Here is an 11,792-nt window from a genome sequence, read left to right on the forward strand (position 1 = left end):
GTGTGTGTGTGTGTGTGTGTGTGTGTATATATATATATATATATATATATATATATATATATATATATATATATAACAAATGAAAGGGTAAAGGAATATTAATTTATTAATAAATTAATTATTGATAATTTTTACCAAGCGCTTCGGTATGTAAACACCATTATCGGTGAAGAACTTATTTAAAAGTTCTTATAAATTTATAAACATAGTTAAGGGATCAGCAACAGTTGCTTCACCACATACCGAAGTACAGAAATATATACTGTAAGAATTATAAGGGTAGAAAATTTAGAAAAATTTTCATACCAGTGGTTAGCATGTATAATAAAAGTCAATAAACATTCATATATAAGAGTGTATAAGTATTTATACCTAGAGGTGACTCTTGACAGGATGCTTTACATGCTAGAAAGGGCAGCCAAACCCAAAGTTTATATATATATATATATATATATATATGTTTATATATGTTTGTGTGTGCATGTGTGTATATATATATATATATATACATACACACACACACAGTGCTTCTATAGATGTAGGTGGTGATGGTGTTATTTCTGTTCTTGGTAGTGCTGATGGTGGTGTCATTTAGTTGGGCTGGCTTGCTGGTTGCTGATGCTCTTTCATTTCTTGGTAGAGCTGTTTTATCAGCTGTGAATATGGCAGTACAATGAAAACTGCCTTGCCTTCCCAGTTAAAGGAAGGTGGCGAGGCAATATTCACAATAGACTCGGCTGATAACTGAATTCATCCTACAATATTTACAAAATACTATATAGTTGGTACTGTATAATATCTACAATATAGCATAGCTCCCTGATCAAATAAAAACACCACATTCATCCTATCTGTAGCATAGGAATGTAGAGTAGCTTACCTGTTGAGAAATAATATGCCCGAGTGCCATCTTGCCGTACATAGAAATTTTCTGCCAATTTGTGACCAGGTGCAAAACGTAACATGGCGTGGTCATAGAGACCATAATCTCGGAATAGAAGACAACCACCGGGTTTGATTACCTGTGACATACAGACAGACAGACAAGTTTACAAATGAAACAAGTTTTGTAATTGCATGATAAACCAAATAAAATTAAGAAATGTTTGTATACAGTTAAACATGTGTCCAAGTCTTGTGTTATTGTATGTATAGTTTGTGTGTATGCATGTACATATATACACGCAAATGTATATGTGTGTGTATATAGATATGTATATCTACAAAAATATGTATATCTAAATATATATGTATAATAGGCGCAGGAGTGGCTGTGTGGTAAGTAGCTTGCTTACCAACCACATGGTCCTGGGTTCAGTCCCACTGTGTGGCACCTTCGGCAAGTGTCTTCTACTATAGCCTCGGGCCGACCAAAGCCTTGTGAGTGGATTTGGTAGATGGAAACTGGAAGAAGTTTGTCGTAAATGTATGGCTGTAATTTCTATAGAATATCTGTAGAGTTAACCTTAGCAAATGATTTAATAGCACTGCTAACACAGTAGAGCACAGTATTGACTTACAAAGCGTTAAATATACTTTGTAGTATATTATGGTTGCATAACGAAATACCACATCCCTACAAATCATTAATCTATATAATTCCTGTTGCATGCAGCAGCTTTGTATAAAACATATAAAGTTATGCCTAACACACTTCATGTTTCTAATTAAATTTATATGGCCAGTTTGAATACTAAAGTGTTATACATTCACAACAGAGTTAGGACTACAAAGCTAGTATAAACACCACTGCCAGTAACATCACCATAATCACTATCACCACCACAACTACCATCATCATCATCATCGTTTAACGTCCGCTTTCCATGCTAGCATGGGTTGGACGATTTGACTGAGGACTGGTGAAACCGGATGGCAACACCAGGCTCCAGTCTGATTTGGCAGAGTTTCTACAGCTGGATGCCCTTCCTAACGCCAACCACTCCGAGAGTGTAGTGGGTGCTTTTACATGCCACCGGCACGAGGGCCAGTCATGCGGTACTGGCAACGGCCACGCTCGAAATGGTGTCTTTTACATGCCACCTGCACAGGAGCCAGTCCAGCGGCACTGGCAACGATCTCGCTCGAATGTCTTTACACGTGCCACCGGCACAAGTGCCAGGAAGGCGACACTGGGCACAGGTACCACTTACGAAAAAAATTTTGTCTTACCTTCTTTATGTTCTGTAAACACTTAAGCATCTTATCAGGATGGATTGATGACAAAACAAAAATTAATGAAACAATATCAACAGACTGGGATGGGATGTGGGACATCAAATCATCTTCAGTTATATCACACTCAAATACTTTACATCTCTTCTCATCATAATATTCATTTTGCTGAAAGACAACAAAATAATATGAATAACATGTTCATTGTTAATCTGTGATGCAAGGTGATTAATTTAAATCATCATTTCCATGTCTGTTTTCCAAGCAGGCATGGGTGGGTTGGACAATTTGACAGGATCCAACTGGTGGAAGGATTGTGTTTCACTCCTATATCTCAGTTTTGGCAAAGTTTCAATTGGCAGGATGTTCTTCTTAACATTAAACATCATGCAGAGTGCATTGCATGTCTTTCCTTATTCATTTGAGATTAACTTTATAGGCGCAGGAGTGGCTGTGTGGTAAAAAGCTTGCTTCCCCACCACATGGTTCTAGGTTCAGTCCCACTAGACAACATCTTGGGCAAGTGTTTTCTACAATAGCCTCGGGCCAACCAAAACCATTCACAAGGTTTTGGTCGGCCCGAGGCTATAGTAGAAAACACTTGCCCAAGATGTTATGTAGTGGGACTGAACCTATAACCACGTGGTGGGGAAGCAAGCTTTTTACCACACAGCCACTCCTGCGCCTATAAAGTTAATCTCAAATGAATAAGGATTGGCTAGGCTTGTCTGCAAGTTGAACCAAGGACCTCTCGTACCCTAAGCAAGAATCATACCCCTAGACCAATGAGCCAGACGTTTACTTATATTAAAATATTTACGCAGTTTTAGAATAGGTACACAGTGTCCCTGCACGTCTAAATGGGTTGACAACATGAAAGGTATCTAACTGACTCAAAAAACTCACCCAATTCATGCCAGTCTGGAAAAAAACTTATGTAAAACTATTATATAATCTTGGTGCTTCATCATAAATATTTTACATCCCCATTTCGAATATTGTATGAATTGTCTCCCATATTATAGGTAGTTGATTGGCAAATTTGGCAAAACAGCAGAAAACATGCTTTTAAGATTTAGTCCCCCTTTTACATTCTGAGTTCAAATCCAGCCAAGGTCAAGTTTACGTTTCATTTTTCCAGTATTGATAAAATAAAATGCAAGTCAGTACTGGAATTGATTCAATCAACTGATACAATTAGTGAAGTGTGAATTCAAAGTCCATTTACAAGAGTTATGTTACACATATATATGAAAAATAATAATTAAAAATTTTACCTTAACGAATTCTACAGCTCGTTTCGAAAAGTCACAGGCATAGAAGAACAAACTGGTTTCTTGTAGTAGTGGAAACAAGAAATTGCCAACACCACAACCAACCTCCAATGCTATCTTCTGTTGAAAAAAATTTGAGGAAATTCAAATAAATTAAGAGACATTTTCATTTCTTCAATGACATATATATATGTAGGGGTGCTGGAAAGTTCCTGGCTTTGGGTAAAAGAAAATACAGGAGAATCAGTTAATTACATTCACACACTAACTGCAGCAGTCCTTCAGTTTATCTAAGCTCTATAAAAGAACTCGGAAGGTTGAGCCTCCAACCAGGCCTTTCACATTATTAGAACTAGGAACTTTTCAGTACCCTCTCGTACATCCATTTTTAATACATTCTGGCACATTCAAACGTAAAATTGCTGTTGTATTCTGTCTTTGGAGAATCCAAAGATGAAATGCTCTTCATCATCATCATCATCATCATCATCGTTTAACGTCTACTTTCCATGCTAGCATGGGTTGGACGATTTGACTGAGGACTGGTGAAACCAGATGGCTACACCAGGCTCCAATCTGATTTGGCACAGTTTCTACAGATGGATGCCCTTCCTAACGCCAACCACTCAGAGAGTGTAGTGGGTGCTTTTACGTGCCACCGGCACGAAGGCCAGTCAGGCGGCACTGGCAACGGCTATGCTCAAAATGGTGTATTTTACATGGCGCCTGCACAGGAGCCAGTCCGGCGGCACTGGCAACGACTCACTCGAATGTCTTTTCACGTGCCACCGGCACAGTAAAGCCGTTTGCTGATGTATGTTGATGACTGCCAAACCAATAAGAAATTACTATGGGCATGCAGAAGAGGAAGAAATGATGCATATTCGTACTTATGTTGCAGTAGATTCCAATGTGAATGTATTAATCACTGTTGTTTTTCATTTTCAGGGAACACCTTCACTTTTCGGATAATGTACATTCATAACACACTCAGCCTTCACTTGTTTACTTCGTTGATCCAGAAAAAACTTTGATAGAAGAAATACAATCAGATTGAAACACTATAGTATCTCAAAGTCTCCCGCGTGTCAATAAATTGAGTGCATTATGAAAATACATCATCTTAAGAGAGAAGGTATACTACACAGATGAATGCTAAAGGATTAATAACACTGGTCTTGTTGATTATTCTAATTAAGTTTAGGAAGGATGGGCACAGGGAAAGGATTGGGGGAAAAGTGAATGATTCCTTGTTCATGAATGATTTAAAGCTTTATGGCTGAGACAAGAACCAACTGGATTCTTTGGTGCAGGAATGATATTCAGAACCAAAAATGATAGAGATGAATCATAGACAAAATCATAAAATATGCTGAATGTCAGAATGTATTAAGAATAAGTACATCATTGCTTTCATTCTCACTGTTCTGTGTGTACTTGATAATTCCTCATCATTTAATGGTCATTCCCCATGCTGGCATGGGTTGCACAGTTTGACAAGAGCTGACAAGTTAGAAGGCTATGCCAAGCTCTATTGTCTATTTTGACATGGTTTCCAAAGCTGGATAACCTGCCTAATACCAACCACTTCACAGAATGTTCTGAGTACTTTTTTCATGGCTCCAGCACTGGTAGGGTCACCAAGTTACTTGCAAAACAAGACAAAGTCCCCTATAATGGGGGCAGAAGTATTGAGGGAGGTGGTGTTGTATCAGTTAATGAGAGGCACTGGCACATTATTTATGAAATAGTATCTTGTATTATCACAAAGCCTCAAATTTAGTGATGGGTTATAAGTTTAATTTTTTTCAACACCAAGGTGTTACCAAATGAACATTGAAAGCATGAAAGATAAAATCATTCTTCTCCTTCAAATGAACCACAACTAGGATGCATTCCACAATGCAGTATTAAGAATCTCTGTCTCCCCAGTAACTCTGCTAATTCCTCAGTTTCATATTTAGTGTCTGCCAATAACATCGACATGGTTGAGTGGTTTTTGTCCTCTATTAGGATGTGCAAGTCTCCAGAATAAAACACCTGACATGGCTCGTTGTTCAGCACAACACACTGAATGTTAAGGGAAAGTTTCTAAGCCAATAGATGTTAGTATAATTAATCATCATCATCATCATCATCGTTTAACGTCCGCTTTCCATGCTAGCATGGGTTGGACGATTTGACTGAGGACTGGTGCAACCGGATGGCTATACCAGGCTCCAATCTAATTTGGCAGAGTTTCTACAGCTGGATGCCCTTCCTAACGCCAACCACTCAGAGAGTGTAGTGGGTGCTTGAGTGGAATGTATGGAATATTATAAATCTTAACGAGGAATAAAAATGTGGAGCAGTTTCAAGGTGTTCATTGTTATACAGTAACATAGCGTGTTTTTATTCTTTGTATAACAAAACAGGAATCAGAAATAAGAATTTAAAAAAGAAAAAAAAAATCTGTCTTACATCAGAATCTGATTCATTTAACAAGTCTTTGAATTCTCGAGTTGTCCAATGTCGGTCTTTAAAAAATTTTGTCGTGTTCCGTTTATAAAACAAATCCCAATTTTTGCAAGCATCTCTTTCGAATTTATTTTGTTTGAATTCAGACACCAGTTTCTGATCTTTTTCTAATTTAGCAATGTCTTCTGGTGACAACATATGGGAAGATATTTTGGTGTCTTCACTCGAAACTGATTTAGTTTCAAGCATACCTTGAAAGACAAAAAGAGAAAAAGAAAATGTTAACTTAAAAACTGAAGAACAAATTTACTATTCTTATTTTTCCAGAAATGTAAATTAGAGGTGGGTGGGAACTGCGGATGCAAATTTTTTTAATTCTATTTAATTCTGCTGCTTCCTCCATAATCCACAGACAAACACACCTCCAACATCACCAATGAAGATGACACCACCAACACTGCCATTACCATATGTACACTATTATTTGCTGCAGGGAAGGTTTGATATGAAATTACCCCAACCCCTTCCTCTCCCGATTCTATGGCCTTGGTCTTCAAGCAGGCTATCCACACGCTAGAAACGATATGAAGGGGAGGTAAATAGCCAAATCTCAGGAATTTGTTGGGCGAAAAAATAACTACGATAAAATAATCTTTTCTACTCTAAGTACAAGGCCCGAAATTTGGGGGAAGGGAGCCAGTCGATTAGATTCACCTCAGTACGCAACTGGTACTCAATTTATCTTCCCCGAAGGGATGACTGGCAAAGTCGACCTCGGCGGAATTTGAACTCAGAACGTAAAGACAGGCTTGCTAACGTTTCTGCCAGCTCGCCGTCTTACTGCGATAAAATAATTAAAGAAATATGTAAACGTTAAAACCGCATTCTTACAGGGATTTTTACACTTTCCAAGGCTACGTGTTCAGTCCATTCATTTACACGAGGGGTGGGGAAACCCCCGCCCGCAGGCCGATATACTCGGATGTACAAAAAAATATTAAATTTTACAATTATAAAATTTATACAATATTCACATGCCTATTTGCGACATAGGTTGCGTTCCCACTACGACTTAAAACGGTTAGACTTGAACAGAAACCATCCGGTAACTGCCATTTGAATGGAAATTTTGTTTTCACTATGAAACACATTGCTAGGTTTATACCATCTTTTTGAGACCCAACTGCAGTAGCTAAAAACTAAATAATACCGCATAATATAAGCGTCCTAAAAGTCAGTGGCGGCGTTAATGAAGATGTTACGCGTTAATTTAATGTGTTAAACTTATCTTTATCAATGTACAGGGTGTCCACAAAGTCTGGGTACATGGGGATTAACACATACTTTAAGAAATTATTATTTCTTATACTTAATTAATGTTGTGATTTTATTTACTCCATGTACCCAGACCTTGTGGACACCCTGTATATCCAATTATACATAGATATATACAAGATTTTCACAGATATAAGAAGTAGAACTTGTAGTCTGCTCGCAGACCTTACATTGGAAATTTTTGCAGCCGCACTAAAACGTTTACCCACCCCTGATTTACACCAAATACAAATAAATATTGAAAAGAAAACTTTGTGACCTTTTAGTATTATTTACTTTCAAAATATAAACATTAATTATTTTAAATTTAATATTTAGTGTTATATATTGTTTCAATTTATCATTAATTCGTAGACTTGTTAAATTAGAGAACGAAAGTATATAATAATGAAATTAAGATGAATAATGGGACCAGCAATACACAGTAATTATTCCAAAGATATTACCAGCTATAATCATATATTATTCTAAATATAAACATAAATACTTACTTAAATACTTTTACAAAATAAGGACATGTGTTTCTGTTTAACACCGGTTGGTGGTTACATGGTGTCAGTCTAAAAACACGTTACATGTGAAATGATAATCAATTTCACTTAATTATCAAGTTAACTCGTATAATTGCAGAGTTAAAATATATTCATACTCTTCACGATTTTATTATTGATGTTATTATTATTATTATTATTATTATTATTACGGGATCCTCCCACTCAATTCAGTTACAATTTTTTGTTTTGTTAACTGGATATTATTGAACGAGGAAGTAATTTTGGTGTGACACCGGTCATACAACGTGTTTGAAAGTTGGCGCCTGTAACTGACTTTACTTTTACAAGAAAAATTCAACGATCAGAATGGTTTTCTTTAGTTGTTCTAACTGTAGTGAATCACTGAAGAAAAACCAAGTAAATAAACATTATATCCGATGCCGAATGAGTATGGTATCGTGTCTGGATTGTAACAAAGAGTTTTGGGGCGACGAGTTCAATAGTCACATCAAATGTATCAGTGAAGAAGAGAAATATTCTGGTAAAGATTATAAAGCTCGTCCGACTCAGAACAAGGGAGAAGCGAAACAAGATGCATGGATTCAGAAAGTACAAACAGCCATCGACAAAAGCAACTCGAAGCCTAACATTCGCAACTTACTGGAGAGACTCAAAGATTATCCAAACATTCCCAGAAAACAAACCAAGTTTGAAAACTTTCTACATAACAGTTTACGGGTTCGTGATCAATCGTTGGTAAAAGAAATCTGGGATATATTGATGACTGAAAAAACATCAGAAAGTAAAGAAGTTGATGAAAGAAAGGATGAAACCAGCGTGACAAATGGTGAGGAAAAGTCCGTTGATGGCGAAATCGATGAAAATAAAACGAAAAAGGAAAGTAAACGAGAAAAGAAAGCAAAACGTTCTGAAAAGCAAAACAAGAAGGAGAAAAAAGATAGTCGGAAAATGATGGAAGATGAAAGTAATGATAATGGTGACGCTATGGAATGTGATGAAACTGAGGTGTGCGAGGAGAAAAAGAAGAAGAAATCGAAGAAACGGAAACATGAGGAAATGGAAACGGTTGAGTATTCCAAGAAAATGAAAGAGAATGATGAAAAAGAAAACGAAGAAGGAATAAATGTGAACGACAATGAAGAGGAGGAGGTGGAAGAACAAGAAAGGAAATCGAAGAAAATCAAATTTGATTGGGAAGAAACTATTGTATCGATTCTTAAAACTAAAGAAGATCAGAAAATGAGTATGAAAAGGGTTGGTAAAAAAGCGATAGCTGAGTATCTTGCTCAAGGAGGATATGCAAAGTCAAATGATAAACTCCGTGCAACTTTTACCAAAAAAGTTACCAAAAATCCTCGATTCGTTTGTATAAAAGATGAAGTAAGACTTTCACAGAAAAACTGAATTTCTTGGAATATTTTACACACAAAAAGCTAAATATATTGAGTTCTATGATCTTGAGGCATTCTTTCGTATTGTATAACATTTTATTGTTCATTCTTTAATCTATTCTACCAACTAATCTCCGGCCATGTTGGAGTACTTGGTTATTTACAATGAAACGTTTTGTTTTTATGATTCCACTCCTACATTCAGTGGGGGGAGGGTCCTTTTTTGGTGGCGGGTGGGGGTTTCGATTTCGAGCCATTTGGTTCCGTTATGTTGCTCACGATAAAACTAAATTATACGTCCAAATAGTTGGAAAAAATTGTGCTTAAGCCCGAAGCAGTCTTGACTGGGCTTATCTATGTTATTCATTCCATACGTCACCATCCAAATTTTGTTTAAGGTATAATATATCGGAAACACATTATACACACGTCCTCTTACCTTTTTTAAAATGGTAGAATGTGTTTTTAGAGGTATTAGGCTGCTATTTTCAGAAGGCGGAGTGGCTGTATTGACACCCCTTATGGTTTTAAGGTTTCTGTCACGGCAGTGCCGTTGAGAGCGATAATCCAATATATGTTCTCCCTCTCCTACAGGACTCTTCCAATTGACCATCCCCTTTGATTTTATTGTCAAATTTTTCTCAAATCACATCTTTCCGTCTTAAGTAAGGAAAGGACTCAGGATTAAATCTTAGGTGCTTTTCATTATTGGCCTGCTCGACCGCGGTCGATTCGGTGTTATTCATGTATACATGTCCGAAATGACCAGCAACTCACACAAACACAAGCACATGGAATCACTAATACACCTGATAAACACTGAGTCTTGTACACGCGAGATGACCAGTTATATACACACTTAAACCGATATGACCAGTAACGCATTTACATTCCTGTGTGCCAAAATTAAGACACTTGGGTCATTGAACAATTGGAATCAAATGACAGGACAAAAACGATATGGTAGTGTTTGTATTAGTGGCGTGTGATGATGAGAAAAACTAACAATTATTTCTTATTTACACTCTATTTTTTATTGTTAAGTACTTATTTCAAGATTTCTCAAATGTACTCATTAGTTTATATTTTATTAAATGAAAAATATTTTGAAATTGTTTTCTCCCTTTTCAGTCTGTGAATGGGAAATTTAGAATTACAAATACAGCAATCTTGTACTAAAATTAGTAAACACCAGTTTTAGTACAAGACTTAAATTTTTATGTAGAGAATGGTACACAAGTTTTTAAAAAATTGAAATTTAAACAAATTAAAAATGTTTTAATTATCCCACGATTATATGGTATATTTCAAAATTTATATTAAAAAATGTTATCAAAAATATTTATAAAGGATATTGTTCCTTAACACATACAATAAAGTTTTCAAAATTTACGTTAAAATAGGAAATTACCGCCTCTTGCGTGAAAACATACATAACCAATACATCCTTCATTTTGTAAAGTAGTAGATGAGGTGGCTGCTATTTCTAGCAGGTTGAGTGACCACATAGAGGTTAGCTTATACATGCATTTATTCATAAGAACTATCACTATGTAATCCCATATCAGCTCTACCACAAATTGCATAATACTCATAATATTCTGCACAGTAAATTATAAGATTTCATCATCGTCATCATATTTTAACATCTGTTTTCCATGCTGGCATGGTTTGGTTTTTATGGCTGGATGCCCTTCCTAATGCCAACCATTTTACAGTGGGTGCTTTTGATATGGAGTAAACAGCACTTCTTTATAGAGCTGTCAGTATCCATCCATGTTACATGGCCAAACCAGTGCATCTGATGCAGTGGTTCCCAAAGTGGGCGGTGTTGCCCCCTGGGAGCAGTGGAAAGTTCTGGAGTGGGGGGGTGAAGAAAAGTGGGGCGATAATGGGGTAAAAATTGAAGGAATAAAAGGGTGGCGATTCATGCAAAAACAACAAAATAAAGGATTCCTTAGATAAAGTTTTATTTGTGAAATACTGTTGTTTTGAATTTGTTTCAGAAAGAGGTCTATTCTTGTGATGGTTGGTTGGGGTGGAGTCCCTAAGAACAGGCCTGGGTGTCAAGGGGGCAGCAGCCTGAAAATATTTGGGAACCACTGTTCTAATGCCTAACTTCTTTCTCAATACATTAGCACTTTCTTGCATATATACATTAACATTACACATCCAGGAGCGCATACTAGCCTCATTCCTCTCTGGCGTTTGCATGTTCTCTCCATTCAGGTCCCATGTTCCATTACCATTGGTAGCATTAAAATATTAATTTTAATCCTAATGATAGAGAGGAGTAAACATTTTTTTCCCTTTCCTTAATACAAGAGCATAGTATGAGGGAGATTTGGCTGTTATTTCTAGCAAATTGAACAACCACACAGTAACCTCATTGACTAAACTAAAGGAAAAACAAACACTAGAAATCACATACACACGAAGAAAAAGGTAATTATCCCTGAAAAAAATAGTGTCGTAAATTTAGGCACAATATGACTAAGAAAGTGATCTGTGGGAATTCGTACTGGCAATGGATGTTCTGAACATTTGTCAGTAAGGACAAGAAGGAAAACCTCAGATTTTTCGCGTGCAATCAACATATCTGACCGTCAAACCTGCCGCAAGCCTTTTTTTTTTTTTTTTTTTTT

At 36.5% G+C, this 11,792-nt stretch overlaps 2 protein-coding genes across 4 annotated transcripts in view; one reads left to right on the top strand and one right to left on the bottom strand.

Annotated features, from left to right (window-relative positions):
* The window catches only part of LOC106879037 (tRNA N(3)-methylcytidine methyltransferase METTL6), an 11,980-nt gene extending 1,223 nt beyond the window's left edge, over positions 1–10,757 (bottom strand). The window contains exons 1-5 of one of the 3 annotated variants that reach the window (XM_014928450.2): positions 10,559–10,757; positions 5,910–6,157; positions 3,453–3,569; positions 2,173–2,343; positions 881–1,022 (exon numbers count right to left, since the gene is read on the bottom strand). In XM_014928450.2, the coding sequence (XP_014783936.1) occupies positions 881–1,022; positions 2,173–2,343; positions 3,453–3,569; positions 5,910–6,157; positions 10,559–10,742 (862 nt within the window). In that variant the 5' untranslated portion in view covers positions 10,743–10,757. Of the gene's footprint in view, positions 1–880; positions 1,023–2,172; positions 2,344–3,452; positions 3,570–5,909; positions 6,158–7,732; positions 7,810–10,558 lie in introns of those variants that run through there. The other 2 variants (XM_014928468.2, XM_014928459.2) reach the window with 2 other exon arrangements.
* On the top strand, positions 8,021–10,259 carry LOC106879030 (cell growth-regulating nucleolar protein). The gene has a single exon (XM_014928436.2). The coding sequence runs from the start codon at positions 8,102–8,104 to the stop codon at positions 9,158–9,160; it is 1,059 nt and encodes a 352-aa protein (XP_014783922.1). The 5' UTR covers positions 8,021–8,101; the 3' UTR covers positions 9,161–10,259.
* Positions 10,758–11,792: the final 1,035 nt, after the last annotated feature.

Source organism: Octopus bimaculoides, chromosome 15 (genome assembly GCF_001194135.2).
Source record: "Octopus bimaculoides isolate UCB-OBI-ISO-001 chromosome 15, ASM119413v2, whole genome shotgun sequence".
Classification (NCBI taxonomy): Eukaryota; Metazoa; Mollusca; class Cephalopoda; order Octopoda; family Octopodidae; genus Octopus; species Octopus bimaculoides.

Coding starts and splice junctions, on each gene's coding strand:
- LOC106879030 (XM_014928436.2), top strand. CDS start 8,102: ATGGTTTTCTTTAGTTGTTCTAACTGTAGTGAATCACTGAAGAAAAAC.